Source organism: Haliotis cracherodii, unplaced genomic scaffold (genome assembly GCF_022045235.1).
Source record: "Haliotis cracherodii isolate W230 unplaced genomic scaffold, xgHalCrac1.p SCAF_2, whole genome shotgun sequence".
NCBI classification, from domain to species: domain Eukaryota; kingdom Metazoa; phylum Mollusca; class Gastropoda; order Lepetellida; family Haliotidae; genus Haliotis; species Haliotis cracherodii.
Genome location: NW_027266275.1, coordinates 33131168 through 33152107, shown reverse-complemented (window position 1 = coordinate 33152107; position 20940 = coordinate 33131168). Strand labels below are relative to the sequence as shown.

At 43.7% G+C, this 20940-nt stretch overlaps 1 protein-coding gene across 1 annotated transcript in view; it reads right to left on the bottom strand.

Annotated features, from left to right (window-relative positions):
- Positions 1 to 19377, bottom strand: part of LOC139468006 (uncharacterized) — a 42134-nt gene extending 22757 nt beyond the window's left edge. The window contains exons 1-17 of the mRNA XM_071249655.1: positions 19202 to 19377; positions 18957 to 19025; positions 14479 to 14531; positions 14205 to 14374; positions 12712 to 12872; positions 11375 to 11531; positions 10355 to 10529; positions 9233 to 9306; positions 7746 to 7895; positions 5911 to 6016; positions 4896 to 5044; positions 4419 to 4526; positions 3746 to 3812; positions 3172 to 3272; positions 2008 to 2163; positions 1254 to 1376; positions 430 to 528 (exon numbers count right to left, since the gene is read on the bottom strand). Coding sequence (XP_071105756.1) covers positions 430 to 528; positions 1254 to 1376; positions 2008 to 2163; positions 3172 to 3272; positions 3746 to 3812; positions 4419 to 4526; positions 4896 to 5044; positions 5911 to 6016; positions 7746 to 7895; positions 9233 to 9306; positions 10355 to 10529; positions 11375 to 11531; positions 12712 to 12872; positions 14205 to 14374; positions 14479 to 14531; positions 18957 to 18988 — 1881 coding nt within the window. The 5' untranslated portion in view covers positions 18989 to 19025; positions 19202 to 19377. The remainder of the gene's footprint in view (positions 1 to 429; positions 529 to 1253; positions 1377 to 2007; positions 2164 to 3171; positions 3273 to 3745; positions 3813 to 4418; positions 4527 to 4895; positions 5045 to 5910; positions 6017 to 7745; positions 7896 to 9232; positions 9307 to 10354; positions 10530 to 11374; positions 11532 to 12711; positions 12873 to 14204; positions 14375 to 14478; positions 14532 to 18956; positions 19026 to 19201) is intronic.
- Positions 19378 to 20940: the final 1563 nt, after the last annotated feature.

Here is a 20940-nt window from a genome sequence, read left to right as displayed (position 1 = left end):
TGAAGCAGAACATTTGATACATAGAGCATTAGGCGAGTGTGTTTCCATGAGGTAAATGTCACATATGGCGCTCGGCATCAAAACAAGGACTGGTCTGCTATAATGATAATGATGATGATTGTTATTCGTGTTTACATTCAACTATTCACCCACAGGAAAGAAAGAACACATTTATGAGTGTGTGTCCAACTTGTCATGAAAAACACCATGGTTCGATTCACAAATGAAATGATGGCTCTCTGACCCAGAGTTGCGTCCCTTAGTACTGCTGTGTTTATTCATGTCACTTTAAGGTTATACTTTCCATTAAGCTGTCACACCGTTATCACTATTCAAAGCATAATACGAATACTAAATACCGTTTTATAATTATATCATAATATTGAAACGTGTACAATTACAACATTTCTTAAGGAATCGAATTATCACCTCTTCTGGTGCCAATGGAGCAATTGAAAGTGAAGCGACGTGGTTGTTGACACCTGTGATGTCCTTGACACTGATGTAGTCCACGACGCCGGGGAGACGCTACAAATAATAGCACAATTGGTGAATTAGGAACGGGGACTGACTAGGGACTTGCAATTTAACATGTTTCGTGTGTATGTGTGTGTGAGTGTGTGTGTGTTTGGGGGGGGGGGGGGGGGGGGGGGGGTTCTTTATATTTTATTTGGTAAAACCTCGAGGCAAAGCTTTTTTTAATGGTTTCGGAAACTCATGAATGCCATTCAGATTGAATATAATCAATATATCAAACTACCGTAAGTTCTGATGGAATATCAAAGTTAATGTATATTTTCTATTTCATTCCGTCAGCCAGGTACATGTAGTTTTTAGGATTATCACGGCAATCAAAGCTCTTCACGGCAAAGACTTTAAGGATGTTTCTGACATATAATACCATTATTCCAAGTGGTACTTCAGGAAACGTTTTAAGGAAATATAGTCCTACTCATGTGATTGAAGTGTTTGTTGTGTAAAGCCGCACTCAGCAATATTCCAGCTTGATGACGGCGGCCTGTAGATAATCGATTCTGGATCAGACAAAATCGAATCTGAATCAGACAATCCAGTGATTGATATTATGAGCAACGATCCACGCCTTTGGGGTACGATGACACGCAATCAACCAAGTCATCGAGCCTGACCACCGGATCCATTAGGTCGCCTTACAACAAGCAAAGGTTGTTTGGGGCTATTGATCATGAACCTGGACAAAGGGTGTGTGTCTGAATATGGACGTGTTGTCTTACCAAGGCACACGATGCATCTACGTTCTGTATCGTAGCCGGTCCCTGTGACGTCACAACGAAGGCACCACACAACTCCTGGGTGGACGATGGGATGTCGTTGACGAACTCCGCCTCGCCTGATGCCTTGGATGAAAAATCCAGTCGTTGGGAGATATAGATGTAGATATATATACACTCAAAAGAAGTTAAGGACCACATGATTTTTTCATATTAGTTAATCTGTAACGGAATGGCTGATTCACTAGAAGAGAGTAACATGAGAGAATCGGGTGGTTCCTTTGAGTGGTAGAGATTTGGATTTTTGTTGTTTTATGCCGCACTCACAATATACCAGCTATATGACGGCGGTCAGAAAAGAGTCCGACGGGTCTTAAATTACCAAAGTACCACGGGAACAAAATTCCCAAGAAGTTCTTTATGTTCTTTATGTAAAGAAACGCACGCACGCACGCACGCACGCACGCACGCACGCACGCACGCACGCACGCACGCTGGCACACACACACAGACGTTCATCCACGTCGCTATACAACTGTAATATACTTGAATACGACGTTAAGCTTCATTTCTCCTCACGTCATCTCCTAATTCATTCTAATTCGAGATTGATCAGTCAATCTGCCAAATATATAAAATCGATGAAATTTTCAGGAAATGTAAAGTGGCAGTAACATTTTCAGCCAGTTTACGAATTAGGTGAATTTAGTCCAGGGTCCGGATTAATGAGGTTTCACTGTATGCAGTATCCATGTACCTGTGCATGGGACGCCAATTTCGGCATGGGTTCCTTGAGCGGCCAGTCTGCCTTCTTCTCCTGGAACTCTCGCACTCCTGACGATAGAGGGCGCTCTATGGAGAGAGGCCCGGACACTCTTGTCTGATGTTTAGCTCCACACAGCTCCAAGATACACTGCAAGAAAGGAGCGAGTGAGTGAGTGGTGTACAACGCCACTCAGAACAGAATCTCATTTATATCACGGTATGTCTGCTTGGCGGATGGAGATATCCAGAAATGGTGTAGGTCGCTGACAGGTGACTAGGGAATTATTATTAAAATAATTAAAGATATGTTGTTTTACTGTCAAATATCTCTCTTTATGTATGAATGATATGTTTGACAGCGCAACGGGGATTTCAAACGTTGGATTCCTTTGGTGAAACCAACGAAGCAAGGATAAGGTGCTGACAAATCAAAAGATATGGGATTTGACCCCTATATCAGCGGATCCTGATACGGCTGAGGACGTGCCTTTGGCCGCTGGGTCACCCGCGTTCACCACTGCAGGGAGAAACCGGCTACATTGCACATGTATTGGAAATGTTAAATCTAATTGATGTGACAGGTTTTATAATTTCACCTTCGGAAAACAGCAACGTGTTTCTCAAGAAGAAACTATCGGGATATGCAACTGTCACGCTCGTGGTTCTGCATTTGGAAAAATATTATCTTCAATGCCAGGACTTCCGTGTTCTATAGAAAAGGGCGCGGGTAGCATAGTGGTTAAAACGTTGGCTCGTCATTGTAGAGACAGGGGCGATTCCTGTTCTTCGTGTCCCACGCCGTGATGTTCCTAAAAGCGCCGTGAAAGCCAAAACCAACCAACCACATACCCACGCACACACGTATCCACCCACCTAGAGCCCCACGCACGCACCCACGCCTGCGCCCACCAACATACCCACGCACACGCGTATCCACCCACCTAGAGCCCCACGCACGCACCAATGCATACGCCCACCTACATACCCACGCACACACGTATCCACCCACCTAGAGCCCCACGCACGCACCCATGCATACGCCCACCTACATACCCACGCACACACGTATCCACCCACCTAGAGCCCCACGCACGCACCAACGCCTGCGCCCACCAACATACCCACGCACACACGTATCCACCAGTCAATCATTCACCTTATAGAGGAGGTTAACAGCGAGGCTCCGGCGGTACTGAGCACTGGCTAGCACACGGTCGGCAGTGGGTTCCAACTCAGAAGCGAGACAGTCCAGAGCACCTGTAGTACGGACAGAAGCTGGGTTAGAAGAAACAGCGACAGACATACAATGTACAATGGGGGTGGTTTATGATTTATCCATGTGTTAAATATTACCACGAACATGGTCAAAATAAATTCGTGTTATAAGGCATAAACAATCAATATGTCTGCTTTGGTCAAACTATTAACCTAAAACTTTGAAACAACTTTTGAGGTACGATAAATCCTGCTATTTCTACGAAGTATGTCACAGAAAGACATACGACTCTCGCTCCAAAGCTGCTTGCTCAGACGATAATGTGAAAATATCGAAAAGTTATTGCACACGACCATTCTACCCTAACGGGTCATATTCTAGGATTTGACACGAGTGAGCGTACATATACTTCTCAAAAAGAGTTAATTCCCTCATGTGCATGAAATGTAACTATTGTAAATATTTTTTAGTAGAACATTTTTGGGTGTGGTTGAGAATAACCCCAATGACCTACTTCTCAACACGACCCCATCTGTCAGCGTCTTGCCGTTCAGCAGTGCCTCCGTCTTGTAAGCGTGGATCTTTAGGTAAAATGAAATTATAATATTTAACAGCGGGTTCTGTCTGAGCTGACTTCCGTGGACCGAAAATATGTCCGATTCAGACAACATCCGGATAAGTGAGAATATAGTAGGAGTTAGAGAAATGGATAATATAGATATGATTGAAACAGTCTATTCATCATAGTAAATTCGGGAATGTAAATTGGTCTGTTCTTGTCATAAACCCGGATTAGACAGCGTCATGTTTTTACAGATTTGGCTGTACTGTAATTTCTTTTTATATAAATGTGGGTTCAAATGCGCGAGGGATAAAGTTCAAAATATTCTTTTCATTGCTTATTGCTGTCATGAGTTTGTGTTTCTGACTTAAGACCATCCCCGATAATCCAGAGTATTCAATCTCGAGTCTCCAATTCGCTTCGCTTTGAGTCCGCTTCAAATGATATGATGCTAAAAATAGACGACCAATCAAATTCAATTCTTAACCGAGAGAAACTTTGTGAGAAGTTACATTACTTGAGATTGTTATAGTGACCCAGCTTTGGTGGCGAATAGGTATAAGAGTATTAATCACCATAGATTGATGACAAGAACCCGGATAGACGTGGATGAGATAGCACCTACCAGATCCCGGTTTATGCCCCCGAACACAAGAGACGGTTTCTTGACAACTTTGAATTTCCACGCATCCACATGGATCTGGAATCCTGCATTGACATAGGCGTGGGCGTTCTGTAAAATTAAACGTGGGTATGTAGGTGGGCGCATGCATGCGTGCGTGCGTGCGTGCGTGCGTGCGTGCGTGTGTGTGTGTGTGTGTGTGTGTGTGTGTGTGTTTATGGGGTTTGTGCGTGCCCGTGTGTGTGGAGTGTGTGTGTGTGTGTGTGCGTGTTGTTGTTGTTTTTGTTGGGTTTTTTGTTTGTTTGTTGTTGTTGTGTTGTTGTTTGTTTTGTTTGGCGTGTGTGTGTGTGTGTGTGTGTGTGTGTGTGTGTGTGTGTGTGTGCGCGCGTGCGTGCGTGCGTGTACGTGTGTGTGTGTGTGCGTGCGTGTGGATAGTATGTGTGTGTGTGTTTGTTTGTGTGCGTGTTTCTGATGCCATACCTGAGATCTTGGCATGATCTTGTATGATATCAGTTTGAACTTCTCGTCCTGTTTAAAAAGTTCCAGCGACACGATGAGCTTGTTCTTCATGTCGATTTCCGTGACGAGTGACAGGAGTGGGTAGGACTTGACCACACCGTCCGCGCAGTCTGTGAAACAACGTACAGGGGACAGATTTCACCTTGCATTTTATGAATAGATAATCAAATTGGTGTATTGGCGCATTGAATTCCTTTTTGTGGGGATTTCCAGGCGCATCCGGACTAGAATTAGTTCCAAGTGGTCGTACAACAGTGATTCAACCCTGCAATTTACCGACAACAACGATATTACGCCAGAACCTACCGACAATAGCAACACAGCCCAGACAACAGTGATTCAACCCTGCAATTTACTGACAACAACGATATTACGCCAGAACCTACCGACAATAGCAACACTGCCCAGACAACAGTGATTCAACCCTGCAATTTACTGACAACAACGATATTACGCCAGAACCTACCGACAATAGCAACACAGCCCAGACAACATTGATTCAACCCTGCAATTTACCGACAACAACGATATTACACCAGAACCTACCGACAATAGCAACACAGCCCAGACAACAGTGATTCAACCCTGCAATTTACCGACAACAACGATATTACGCCAGAACCTACCGACAATAGCAACACAGCCCAGACAACAGTGATTCAACCCTGCAATTTACTGACAACAACGATATTACGCCAGAACCTACCGACAATAGCAACACAGCCCAGACAACAGCAACACAGCCAAGGCAACAGCAACACAGCCCAGACAACAGCAACACAACCCAGACTACAGCAACACAGCCCAGACAACAGCAACATAGCCCAGACAACAGCAACACAGCCCAGACAACAGCAACACAACCCAGACAACAGCAACACAGCCCAGACAACAGCAACACAGCCCAGACAACAGCAACACAGCCCAGACAACAGCACCACAACCTAGACAACAGCGATACAACCCCGGAACTTACCAACAACAGCGATGTGAGCCCCGGCGGCCTCCATGACGGTGAAGACGTCGGACGGAAAGTCGGGGTGGGCGTGTTTGATCATGACGTTACCGGCCCAGGAGCCAGCCTGCAGCATCACATACAACGACATGTACATAATATTTAATACCATTCTACCATAGTGCCTAAAAAAAGTGAAATTTCGATATCGTTAGCCACAATGGCTCCAACATTCCGCAATCACAGTGTATTGCCATAGAGGTGAGAGAATGTGTATCTGCAGCTTGACGATCACTTGACATTAGAGGGGCGGTCGGGTAGCCTAGTGGTTAAAGCTTTCGCTCGTCACGCCGAAGACCCGAGTTCGATTCCCGACATGGGCACAATGTGTGAAACCCATTTCTGGTGTCCCCTGCCGTGATATTTCTGGAATATTGCTAAAATTACGCAAAATCATACTCACTCACTCACACACTAATTCACTCACTATTACATCACATTCTTTCTGTTCGGACGATAAAGGCTGTTGGAATTCGCAATTTCAAATAAGTGAGTATTGTCTAAGTCCGTTTTTATACACTATTCCAGTCATATCAGGGCGATCTACACCAGGAATGGGCTTCTCATCCCGGATGTTCGGGGTGACGAGCGGAAGTTTTTACCGCTAGGCTACCATCACGTTTTGAAAGGATGAAGCAAATACAAAGGGAACTAAATACACTGGAACCCCATGAAATCGACAGTTTGGGCACCATCGATTACATGTCGAGACATCCGAAGTTCCAGACAAGCCAAATACAATGCTATATCATGATGCCGATAACGATTCCGCCATGGTCAAAAAGTAGTCATAAGACGTATCAGATAATTACGTTCGTGTTAACGTGGCTTCTTCTTGTAAATTATAAACTTATCTGGTCACTTTGTGGTTGTGAATATGCAATGCCATTTAGAAAGTGTTCAAATGTAACAAATATGGCGGTTGAAAATATGTCAAATGTAACCAACTCCACAACAACAAATGTTCTATTTTGGATAACACTTTCTTAGTAAAGTACCGATTCTCGTACTTTCTGGGGTTGAGTCCCGTACGCGTCCGGGATTCGAAGCCACACTTCCAGAGTAAGGCACTTAATCGCCAGCACACAAAGTCAACGATCTAACCCACTCAGCCACCGAGGCTTCCACAAAAATGAAGGTCCGACAACTGGTAGTCTAGATCACATACTTTGAGTACCCCTCTGACAAGTGTAAACTGGCACGGCTGCCATTGCCGAAAGCTATGAATACACAGTGACATTTAGAAAGTGGTCAAATGTAACAAATGTTCTATTTTGGATAACACTTTCTCAGTGAAGTACAGATTGTAGTACATTGATTGAGTCCAATTCGGGATTCGAACCTACGCTGCCAGAGTGAGGCACATAATCGCCTTTCATTTTTGTGGGAGCCTCAAAAAGCACTAGACTCTCTACTTTACTAAGAAAGTGTTATCCAAATATAACATTTGTTACTGTCGCGTTGGTTATATTTTACATATTTTCCACCGTCATATTTGTCAAAGTTTTATTTACGTTTCTGGAGGCACGAGTGGCCCCGTCATCTAAGGCGACGCAATTGTTGTTCAGAGATGCGCCCCATAGGGTGACAGAAACCTACGATCGTGGGTTCGAAACCCAATTTCGCCCTGAAAGTTTGTTAGTAGCTTATTTGAAAGGGTTTTGTTGTTTTATTTACACTAAAGTGGTAAACGTCCCCCTGCATCACGTTCCTCCCACATCACGCAGGTACATCAATGTAACTGATCCACGAAATCTGTTCCAAGCGGCGTTAAACTAACCTAAAATGAGACTTACATTTCTGAGGAGAACATTTCCTATCTTCCTCAGATGACTGGCAATAGCGCTGAAGTAGGCGTATCCCTTCTCCGACTTCTTGAGGTCGAGTGTGTCGATCAGCTTGGAGAGGGACATGTTGGCGCCGAACTGCATGCTGGTGTCTGTAACCTGTAAGGAAACAGTACCTCTAATATTACAGGACCGCCTCTGTGGTCTAAAGGTAGAGCGTCCGCCCGGAGAGGGGAAGGTCCGGGGTTCGATCGACGGCCGCGTCAATATCAAAAGACTTTAAAAGATGGTACTTGTTGTTACTCTGTCTGGCGCTCGGCATTAAGGGGCTAAAACAAGGACTGGTCGGCTCGGAGTCAGTATACTGTGTCTGAGTGAGGCATTCATGTTAAACTTCGGCATGGTATCTCAGTGTGCTAGCACTATAAATCGGCATCAGTCCGGACTAGTACAAGCAGCCACACACACGTGCATGCACGTCGGTATATAAGTGCAATAATCTTGGACGCGACGTTAAACCCAATTTCACCTCACGTCACCTCTAATATTACAGTGATCGACTGGCTCCCGTCTGGCTCCCGTCTGATTTAAAGCAGTGAACAAAATAGTAATGTGTAAATATGATGTATGCTTGTCTATCTTCCCGAGGCAAGAGCGTAAACTGACAATAAAAGTCCACCCTTGCCGAACTACCCTGGAATTTCGGAGTTACATTTTGGCTTGATTGATGAACCGTGTAACGAACTAGACATCCGGTTCGTAAACAACATGGATTTCAACATGACAGCAGGATTTGCAAAACATGTGCTCCGCCTTTCATGTTCTTAATTAAGGTGCTCAAGTGATTTTATGCACTTCGTGGGGTAAGACCCGTTTTATTAACAATTAATAAAGTAACCCTACATGGCAACTTAAGTTTTTATTCGGACAAAAATGGCGATTGCTAATAGAGTTTTTGCTGAGTTTGATTCGAGAAATGCAGTTGAGTAAAAAACTCAGCTGAGTTTTGTTTGCAAACTCAGTTTGAGATTTGAGTAAAAACTTAAGTTTGTTTCGAGAAATCGGGACCAGGGCCACTATCAACAGGTTGTGGATGCAATATACCACCAGGAAAACCGCAACCTCCTTGCATTAGACCCAGCACCTTTGTGATAGCTTCATAGCAGCTTCGACAACCGCCGATCGCTTTCCTGATATGTGAAGCATCTCCAACCAGGGCCCACTTGCACAAAGCGATCTTAGTGCTATGATGATCGTAACTCCCATACTTTAACATAGGCTTACAGATCGCTTTGTGCAAGTGGGCCCTGATCATGCGTAAACCGTCTGGGTCTGTGTACGCCGACCTGTAAGATCTGACGTCATTGAAAGCCTTCAGTGACGTAAACGACACCGAGTTTGGAGGACGAGACTTCCTGTTTTTGTGATGAGTAATCATCTGTGAAGGGCAGGTGGTAAAGCAAGGACGTACAGACGACGTAACGAAGGGCATGTACCTGGATCTGGTACAGGTCCTTGATGTGATGCAGGTCAATGTACACACTGAAAGGGCCGTCGTCCTTGTATACACCTAGAATAAAGTACACATATCATAATCATCATCATCATCATCATCATCAGGTGCGGTGGGGTAGCTAAGTGGTTAAAGCATTCGTTCGTCACGCCGAAGACCCGGGTTCGATTCCCCACATAGGTACAATGTGTGAAGCTGGTGTCCCACGCCATGATATTGCTGGAATATTGCTAACAGCGGCGTAAAACCATACTCACTCATCATCATCATCACCATCGTCGTCATCGCCGTCGTTATATCGCCGTTACATGCAATGTAAAAAGGTAAAGAATCCTTGTGCTTTCTCATTCTAGTTTATAAACGTTACGCATTAAGCCATATATGTACTCCGCTTACGAGCGGGAATAACTGAACGTTTAATAAGCTGAAGCGTCGTAAAAGCATTTACCAATGTAAATTCATCATGCACGTTTGAGACTGTAAACTGTCTTGTACCTACTTGTGTTATCCTTTAAACTGTTAAACCTATGTACGTGCTATGGTCACGGTGACTCCTGGCAGTGCGATCATCGATCTCCGGTGATGTCATTGTTAATAACGTTGTTGGTAGATCTCTTTTAATTAAAACGTGCGTCTGAATACCAAGGACATATCTCCGCACTCATTATACGTTAGGGGGCGCGGGTGGCCCAGTCGTCTAAGCCATCGCAATTCGCTGGGCAGAGTTGCATCCTTTGGGCACGCCAGAAATCTATGATTGTGGGTTCGAATCCCGGTTCGCCCCGATTATGTTTCTAGGTTTGTCAGCACCATAACCGTGCTCATGGGTTTCACCGAAGTGGTAAACGTCTGAGACCTGCATCACTTCGGACTTTCCTCTCACATTAAGCTGACACGCAGAGATATAACTGGAAAACTGTTAAAAACGGCGTTAAACCCAACTCACTCATTCACTCATTATACGTTAATCCGGAATTCCTTACCCGGACGCATATGAAACAATATAGCTGAGAGAAAGGGGATTCATATGAAGTATATATTCCACTCGGATCCACTCGGCTTTTCTCACAATATAAACTTGGGACTATAATCTGTATCACGCTACCTGACGCTGTATTGCCGTACAGCAGGCGGACCTTCTTTCCCTGGTTCTCCATCACGATGCCGGCCATATCCTTCAGTGTTTCTGGCCTGTACCAAGACTGCTCGCCAAAACACAACCGCAGTCCATCCGCGCCACACGCCATGCCAGTGCGAGGACACAGCTTCTTGTTCAAATCCTGAAATAATGATTGGCCATGGACAAAAACATAATTGTATAATTGTAAAAGTCTCATTTTCATCACTAAATGAATGTTTTTGCGGTAAATGAATGACTCCTGTTGTCGGTAGTCGGTGGTGTAGACTATACCGCTATCTCAAGAGCTCTCTGTCGGTGAACCTGCACCAACCCTGGATCCATTCCCGTGGTTCTCGCGATCTCAAATTATCCGCCCTCGATTTTCATTAGCCAATTTGATTTGAAGCGCTACTCAGTCTAATGGACCAATCGGAATATGAGTTTCAAACAAGCCGCAAATGTTTGGTTGGCGATATCAACAACAGGGCGGCCAGTCCCAATGATTACTGTTGAGTTTGACAGTAAATCAACATTAAAAAAACTGACTGATCATCACATGCAAAAGAAGCCTCCAAAAACCTTTTTCATGGAAAGGATTTCTTCATGTTTTTTTTAAAACTGGCGGAGACAAGTCTTCCCTTATCCATTTCCTTTGATTGGTCGTAAAATGTTAAATTAGATACAAATCCAGGGCGGGTAATGCTTGATCGCGAGAACCACGGGGATGGATCCGGGGATAAGTGTAGGTTCACCGAAATGCGAGCCCTGGAGATATACCGTGAACTTGTGGTTCAAGTGTTTGAGTGAGTGAGTATGGTTTTACGCCGCTTTTAGCAATATTACAGCAATATCATGCCGGGGACAAAACAAATGGGCTTCAAACATTGTACCCTTTAGGGAATCGAACCCGGGTCTTCGGCGTGACGAACGAAAGCTTTAACCACTAGGCTACCCCACCGCCCCTCACATGTCTGATCGTCAAGCTGCAGATACACATGCTCTCACCTCTATGTCAATACACTGTGATTGCGGGATGGTGGAGTCAACAGCGAAGGACTTCATGGCGTCCAGGATGGGTCTGTAACCTGTACAGCGGCAGATGTTGCCGTCAAACTTGTCCTCGACGTTCTGCTGGGTGGGGGAGGGGTTGTCGTGCAGCAGCCTGGTACAGACAGGGGTTGGCACACATCAGTTACAGTATTTCATCCCCTGCTTCCGCAAATGTTTCCAGCATGGATACTACGTGGATACGACCTGAACGCCTTAAACGGTTCACACAAAGTTCCTTTACGATCTGAAAGCCTTCCAGACACCATCGGACTCAATGTGTTCCTTGCCGAATACACGTTAAACAGCACTCTGATACCATCCAGACCCCAGACCCCAGAACAGAATCCAGTCACACTTACCCAAATGCCAACGGAGACCACGCAGACACCATCGGGTACCACCAGGAGACCATCCAGACACTAGTGGATACCACCAGGACACCATCAAGACACCCTTGGATACCACAAGGACACCATCCAGACACCAGCGGATGCCATCAGGAGACCATCCAGACACCCTTGGATACCACAAGGACACCATCCAAACACACTGGGTACCACAAGGACACCATCAAGACACCACCAGATACTACACTGACACCATCCAGACACCATTGGATACCACAAGGACACCATCAAGACACCGTCGGATACTACACGGACACCATCCAGACACCATTGGATACCACAAGGACACCATCCAGACACAACCAGATACTAAACGGACACCATCCAGACACCATTGGATACCACCAGGACACCACCCTGACACCATCGGATACTACACGGACACCATCCAGACACCGTTGGATACCACCATGACACCATCCTGACACCATTGGATACCACCAGAAGACCATCTAGACACCAACGAATACCACACGGACACAATCTAGACAACAACGAATACCACCAGAAAACCCTCCAGACACCATCGGTTAACCCCACGAGACCATCTAGACACCACCTGATACTATATGGACACCAACCACACACCACTTGAAACCACACGGACACCATCCAGACACAATCAGATACCCCCACGAGACCATCAAGACACCATCGGATACTAGAAGGACACCACCTAGACACCGATGACCTGAGCCTATTAGATAATCGAAACCCGCTTTCAAATCTCCTTTTGATTTCAATTTGAACTTTATATCTCACCACAGAATCTTCTGTGGTGTGAGTTTTCCATAATCTATGTCATGTTATGCATTGCTAATTATACTAAATGAAGTGTGTCCATGAGCAGACATATTTGGTCCTGGGCTTTAACGTTCCACTTACCCGTACATGTTCATGACCATCCCCGGGGTACAGTACCCGCATTGGGATCCATTGAACTTGGCGATCCTGTCCTGTATGGGGTGGTAGCCATCTTTCCTGTTGCCGATACCTTCCACCGTGGTGATCTGCCACCCGTCTGCACTGTACAGGGGACACAGGCACTGCAGGCACAAAACACAGGTACAGACCACAGGCACTCCAGACACATAACATATGTACAGACCACAGGCACCGCAGACGCATAACATATGTCCAGGGGACACAGGCACTGCAGGCACAAAACACAGGTACAGACCACAGGCACTCCAGACACATTTCACATGTACAGACCACAGGCACTCCAGACACATAACATATGTACAGACCATAGGCACTGCAGGCACAAAACACAGGTACAGACCATAGGCACTCCAGACACATTTCACATGTACAGACCACAGGCACTCCAGACACATAACATATGTACAGACCATGGGCACTGCAGACACATAACACATGTACAAACCATAGGCACTGCAGGCACAAAACACAGATACAGACCATAGGCACTGTAGACACATAACATATGTACAGGGCACAGGCACTGCAGACACAAAACACAGGTACATACTATAGGCACTCCAGACACATAACACATGTACAGACCACAGGCACTCCAGACACAAAACACATGTATAGACCATAGGCACTCCAGACACATAACACAGGTACAGACCATAGGCACTCCAGACACATAACACAGGTACAGACCACAGGCACTCCAGACACATAACACAGGTACAGACCATAGGCACTCCAGACACATAACACAGGTACAGACCATAGGCACTCCAGACACATAACACAGATACAGACCACAGGCACTCCAGACACATAACACAGATACAGACCACAGGCACTCCAGACACATAACACAGGTACAGACCATAGGCACTCCAGACACATAACACAGATACAGACCACAGGCACTCCAGACACATAACACAGATACAGACCACAGGCACTCCAGACACATAACACAGATACAGACCACAGGCACTCCAGACACATTTCACATGTGCAGGACACAGACACTGCAGACACAGAGCACATGTACAGGATAGAGACAGCAGACACATAACACATTATACAAGTACACACCCATTCAGGATTAAAGTTAAATGAGCAAATGCAAATGCGTGATCTTGATACACCTCAATAAATTTTGGATGCTATTTCCTTTCACTAACTTAATATTGTAATCATCTGAGAATAGTTCTTGGTGGATATTCGTAAGGTTTTACCGGCGTTTTGTCATTTTGATATTTACTGTAGGGGTTGGGTAGGGAGGGACAACTATGGGCTTAGAGTGGACGATTTGGTAAATCCGCTCTCACTAGGACACTCTTTCACCTGACACAGCTTAGCTGCACCCTATCTACCACCCCTCCACCTACCCCCTCCCACTCCCCTTCCACCCTTGCTCCAGCCACAAGGCGTGTTAAGCAGCTTACTGAGTTGATGGAGAAACTTGAGTCCTGTCCACTGGAGACGTCTTTCTGCGTTACCATGACAGCACAGCACCCACAGCCTCCTTCTCGACACATGACCTTTGTACCCCGTAGACCTGCAGTGTCTCGGATGTAGTCGTTAAGGGACGTAGTCGGGTCATATTCGCCGTGGACTGGAAAGTAGGGAATATGCTTGTCAGGCAACAATAATGAATACCACACTTTTAATGATCAAAATGTTGAAATACGAATGGTGCTTGTCCGTAACAACACCTACCTGTATGCTGCTTGCCGTTTATAAAGAACCGGACGGGTGTGCAAGCCGTGTTCCTGTAAATGCAAAATTTCATATTAACAAAATCCACACGTGAAATAACTCTCCACCATGCCCGGGGGCGCGGATGGCCCAGTCGTCTAAGGCGCCTCGTTTCGATGTGCAGAGTTGCGTCCCTTAGGCAGGCCAGAAACCCATGATTGTGGGTTCGAATGCCGGTTCGCCCCGATTATGTTTCTAGGTTTGTCAGCACCATACCCGTGTTCGTGGGTTTCACCAAAGTGGTAAACGTCTGAGACCTTCATCACTTCGGGCTTTCCTCCCACATTAAGCTGACACGCACATATATAACTGAAACACTGTTAAATGCGGCGTTAAACCCAACTCACTCACTCACTCACCATGTCCATGGAGCACATGCACCTGCACAATATTTTAGACTCATTAGATCAGACTGTATATTCATCCTTATTTCAAGGGGTGCGGCCCAGTCGTCTTAGGCGCCGCAATATGCTGTGCCGTGATATAACTGTAATACTGTTAAAAGCGGCGTTAAACCAAACTCACTCACTCATTATTACAAATGCATAATTCAAAAAAAGATACCGATCCCTTCAGCATTCTAATAAAATGGTTGATCCAAAACGAGGTTAACTTTCATAATATGTGTGTTTTGTGTGAGTATGTACCCACGCCTCGTTAACTCGAACCCTGATAACACGATGCATCGTTTTACTCGATCACTTCATGGTTCTGCCTATAGATTGGACTAATATCGAGTTATCGCTCGACTCTTATCTCGAACAATGATAATTCGAGGTATATTTGAATGGAGGACTTCGTGTTTTGGAAGCTGTATATGCCACGTTGAGGACACGTCGGGATATGAAGGTTAAAATTGTATTTGTATGTCAGATGTGTTTACTGGTACACATTGCAACAAACACCCAGTATCAGGTGCATAACATGGCGGTACACGAGTGTTGTCATCTACCGCTCAGATGGATCAGTCTGTCAGCGGGTTGTTGTTACATGTTTCGCTGGATCATCATTCTGGTGACAGGCCTCTCCCTGACTGTGAACAAATACGCAGCCATCATTTGAGCCGTGAATCAAATGTCAAACAGGATCTCTCACTACAGCGTCAGAGTTGTAGAACACTTCACAACTACATTCAACTACGGATATCACGAATAATACAATTAAGTTATTGCGAATACGATTCGATTGATCAGCATGGTAATCAACGTTATTATCATGAGAATTGTGAACTTCGGATAAAACGAAGTTCGTCATACCCGGAGTTTGACTTTTTCACTGCTCAACATCCAGGAGAGTGCTTAGGGTTTGTTTTTTTTCTCAAATAGGACCTGAAGGTCCTTTCCTTTTTTATAGGACTGATTTTTCTCAATACGAGCTCCAAATTTGTTTAATACATTCCATTATTGACTTGTCTGGCCCTTTCATACAATCATGGAGATAATCGCCGTGCCGTGTACTACAGCGGGACATTTTACAAAAATACCCCTCTATGATGATTTCCGTCAGTTGAATACATCACAAACATCAAACACGATTTGACAACCTGTTTAAAACCGCATCTACATTATACGCTCAAGGCCGATGTCGGGGAGGGGGGATTTTTCTGGCATGCTATTAATCTTTCATTATGGCTTCCGTTTCTGTATATGTAACACGGATGAAAAGAGGACTGGGTCAACATTTTAGTCAGATTTATAACTGTGGCGACGTTTGGGCTTACAGTGCAGCGTTAACCCACATCCCGGTTCATGCTACACCGATACGCCCATTGTGTCAATACACAACTCCGCGAGATCAGTCAGTGAGTTCTCAGTTCTCACTTTTTGTAAAAACATTTGCCCATCGAGTGAGTAACATCGAGTGTTTGCTTTTTTACGACCCCAGCCTATATATAAAGCAAATGTTGGATCAGGGTAAACTCAATGTCTAGTGCTGAGTATGTAATATCCATGTTTTGTTTCCATTGTTTGGACGTATCCTTGTCAACTTTCCTATCTGGATATGTCATATCCTTGAAGTTGAAATTGTGTACCTAAGGCCACAGCAAATGTATTTCTTCCTCTTTGAATGTGTTGGTCAATTTGCGATGTTTGGGGATAACCCATTCATGGAGATGTATATTTTTTAGAAAATGTTGATTGTGTATATCGCATGTAGGTTTATTTTTGTTAGTGTTCTCAGAGAATGACGTTCGTCAGACAACAAATAATTGTGCGAGTGGCGGGTGCTGACCTTTTTTCCACGAACACCTGACGTCATCACTGATTTCAGGGACCTGTTTAAGGACATATAATTGTCACCATTGTTTGATATTTTACACCCAATGGGTATTTGTTTCCGCAGATGGTAGAGCCTTATTATTCTTTGTCGTTGAAATAACGAAGTCGGTTGTATTGAATATTTGGTTAAAGCGAACCCAGTTTTAATCACCACATTGTTCGACATCATTAAAGTGATATTAGTCCGAAAACAATGAAGTTGCTAGTGTGTTCTTTAAGGCGCGTTATTAAAAATAGAGTATACTACGCTTATAACGAACTGAGGGATATAACGAATTGTTTTTTATGTCCCAGCCATATGCTGTATATATGCTGAAAATATGCTTATAATGAACTTCGGTTATAACGAACTAAGATTGGCAGTCACTTAAGTTCGTTATAACCGTAGTATACTGTACATGACATGACATGTACATTTTATTTTCACAAAATGTCCAGCATCACTTAGGGACGTGTATGATTGGCCTGGATTTGTGAATAAGATACCCAGCGATGTTATATAGCAGGTATATGGGCGAGACCTTTACGTCATCATCTGGTGTTAGTGTATGGTAAAAAGTGATGAGTGTGTGAGATTATTGTGGTTTCAAATTTGCCATGCTACAAAAGTGCTGTCATCAAATATTTCTCCGACTGGTCTGGCCTGTTGACAACGCCGGGTATGACGCATTTAGTCTTTTCACAAATATTGACCCTCACACACATTTATTTACTTGACCTACTTTTAAACTTGAAAATAAATTAAATACCAGATAATATAAATCTATCTTTTTATAATCTTATTTGTGATATGTAATAAAACATAACAATATTAATCTGGCATTACAATATGAGAGCGAGTGAGTTAACGCCGATTTGAACAGTATTCCAGTCATATCACGGCGTGTCAGAATAATTATAATGTGGGAGGAAAGCCTGAAGTGATGCAGGTCTCGGGTGTTTACCCCTTTGCTGAAACCCACGGGCACGAGTATGATGCTGACAAACCTAGCAACATGATTCTGGCGAAGCGGGATCGAAACCTACAATCAAATGGGGTAACTGCGTTTTGTTATCTACTCTAAGTAAATGCTTATAAATAATTAAGTTAACAACAATAACTTCACAGACTGCTGCTTTCACCCGAAACAACAAAAACTGCAGACAACAGTACAAAATCAGTGGCATCGTTCTGCGCAATAATACAACCCAAATCCCACATCCCTTTCACCAGCCAATGTAGAAACAATAGACCGCTAGTGGGCGTGGCAAAAAGGAAACTTTATGTAAAAAAATTCGAATCACATGCAATTTATTTATTTAACATTTTTTTAACTTTGGAACGCATGAATAGGCTTACCACATGAGAAATAGAACTAGAGAAAACAACAACAGGGCATGTACATGTACACAATAACAAACGTTTCAGATATATACATCATAAACACTAAAGCAATCTAGCAAATTAACAATACCTTGTCATGGAATGTCAATTTATACTATTTTGACTCAACAGTATTCCAGCTATATGACGACATAATGTAAATTATCGAGCCTGAACCTTGCAATCTAGTGATTGATATAATGAACAACGATCTTCACCATCGGAGTCAAGTCAGTCAAGTCAATGAGACGGACCACCAAATCCAAAAAATATATAATGTCAATGCAAGAGAATAACCAGTCTTGATTATCCGCCGAAACAGATTGCATTTGGCGTAAAGGGCAGTCACCTCTTACGACAAGCGTACGTGAAGGTTACTGGCCTGTTTTAGCCCGGAATCCACACAGGGTGTCAATTTTAAAGCCAGTTTTTAATATCTGACATACATATCCTTTGTTCATAAATTAAACCCAAAATTGGGAAAGCTATACCTTTTTAAGGTTGAACTTATGTTCATGACACCATTCATTTGTGTAGAGACAGTTATTTTAAAAAAATGTTAAATGACTTGCTAATTGCGATTACCATTTATGAATGCAGATGCTTGGATCAAAGAGCCATGGATTAAACTGGATTCTTTCGGGTTCTTTTATAGGGGATGGTCAGGGATACCTGTAGAATTGGTGTATGCATTGTATTAATTGTTTAGATAATATCATTCCAGATTTTACAGGTTGGAGCGTTTTCAATGAATGTTTTTGAGCGGCTCTAATGAGAGATAGTGTTAGGCTATTTACCCTTGACCCTGGTTCCTTCCTTTCACAGGCATCCTTGGATTTCAGAGAGCGAACTGTCAAGACCTCTAGCTGAATAAAACGTCAAACACAGGCAAATCAGTCCAATCAAACTCGCACAACATTTGAGATAGCCATTTAATATATTACTATCATTATTTTCATACCATTAATAATGAACTATTTATACGGTTGTATTAAATGATAAATGCTTATTTATTGGCATATACAATGATTAATACACATACCTGCAATGTAGCCTGTCTTAAAGATTCGCCCGTATAGAACACCTACAACTTCAACCAAATGTTGACAAAGCAGTACGGAGAAATTCCACCACCTACAAACTCCGCGCTCTGTGCATACACAAGCAGCCTACTTGTGTTGAGTCATAGTACTCTACACACCCTACGAGATGTCGCTGAGAGATGAGGGCACAGTAGAGAGTACAGCACACTGAATGGCGGTTGACAGACCTGTATTTCACTGGCTCACTGTCCGTAAATACTGGTCACATTTGCAAGCACGAGCATGCTTCTGGATTTAGGTAACATCTTCAAATGTTTGATTTTCTAACCTGCAACATTGAACAGGTTAGGTTAACGTGAGGTGGGACACATCTCAATGGCACACATTCGTATATCAATGTTGTGGTACAGAGTGCATGTATGTTTTAACAAACTGTGAATATTTGGATTGAAACAGTGTGCATCTGAGTATTTACATATCGGGCATACGTAGATTGACACAATGTGCATCTATATTGTAACAAACCGTGTATAGGTGGATAGACACGGTGTGCATCTATATTGTAACAAACCATGCATAGGTGGATAGACACAGTGTGCATCTATATTGTAACAAACCGTGTATAGGTGGATAGACACAGTGTGCATCTATATTGTAACAAACCGTGTATAGGTGGATAGACACAGTGTGCATCTATATTGTAACAAACCGTGTATAGGTGGATAGACACGGTGTGCATCTATATTGTAACAAACCGTGTATGCGTGGATAGACACGGTGTGCATCTATATTGTAACAAACCGTGTATACGTGGATTGACACAATGTGCATCTATATTGTAACAAACCGTGCATAGGTGGATAGACACAATGTGCATCTATATTGTAACAAACCGTGTATAGGTGGATAGACACGGTGTGCATCTATATTGTAACAAACCGTGCATAGGTGGATAGACACAATGTGCATCTATATTGTAACAAACCGTGTATAGGTGGATAGACACAGTGTGCATCTATATTGTAACAAACCGTGTATACGTGGATAGACACGGTGTGCATCTATATTGTAACAAACCGTGCATAGGTGGATAGACACAATGTGCATCTATATTGTAACAAACCGTGTATAGGTGAATAGAGACAGTGTGCATTTATGTGTGCATGGGTGGATTGACACAATGTGTATATGCGTCTTAATAAAATGTATATAGTTGGATTGATAGTGTGCAGCTATGTATTAACATAGTGTACATAGACGGATTGACAGTGTGCAGCTATGCAAGAAATTCTTGACTGGATCAACGAGGAAATGATCAAAGGTAGCTAACACCCCATCCTCCCCAGTCTGCTCCACATCTTCAAAGTAGTCATAAATTTCATTAGCTCGTCATCAAGCCTCTTTTATTACGTTCGTCTACGTCAAGGCAACCAAGCGGTAGTTGCGCCGCCATTTTGGAAGCGTGCGCATGCGTTTCGAACTGTTGCAAAATTAATTTGCTTTCTCTAAGTGATTCGTGGCTTGCAACGCGCCCCTAGACTACCAGTTGTCGGATTTTTGTGGGGCCTCGGTGGCTAAGGGGGTTAGACAACATTCCTGAAAGCCTTTCAAGTTACAAATGTACCAGACGCCAACCTACACAATACATAATGCTCGAAGTGAAAATTTTTATGTGCATATGCGGAAAATATATTCCCTTATGTACTTGAAAAATCATCATATTCACATCAGCAATCAG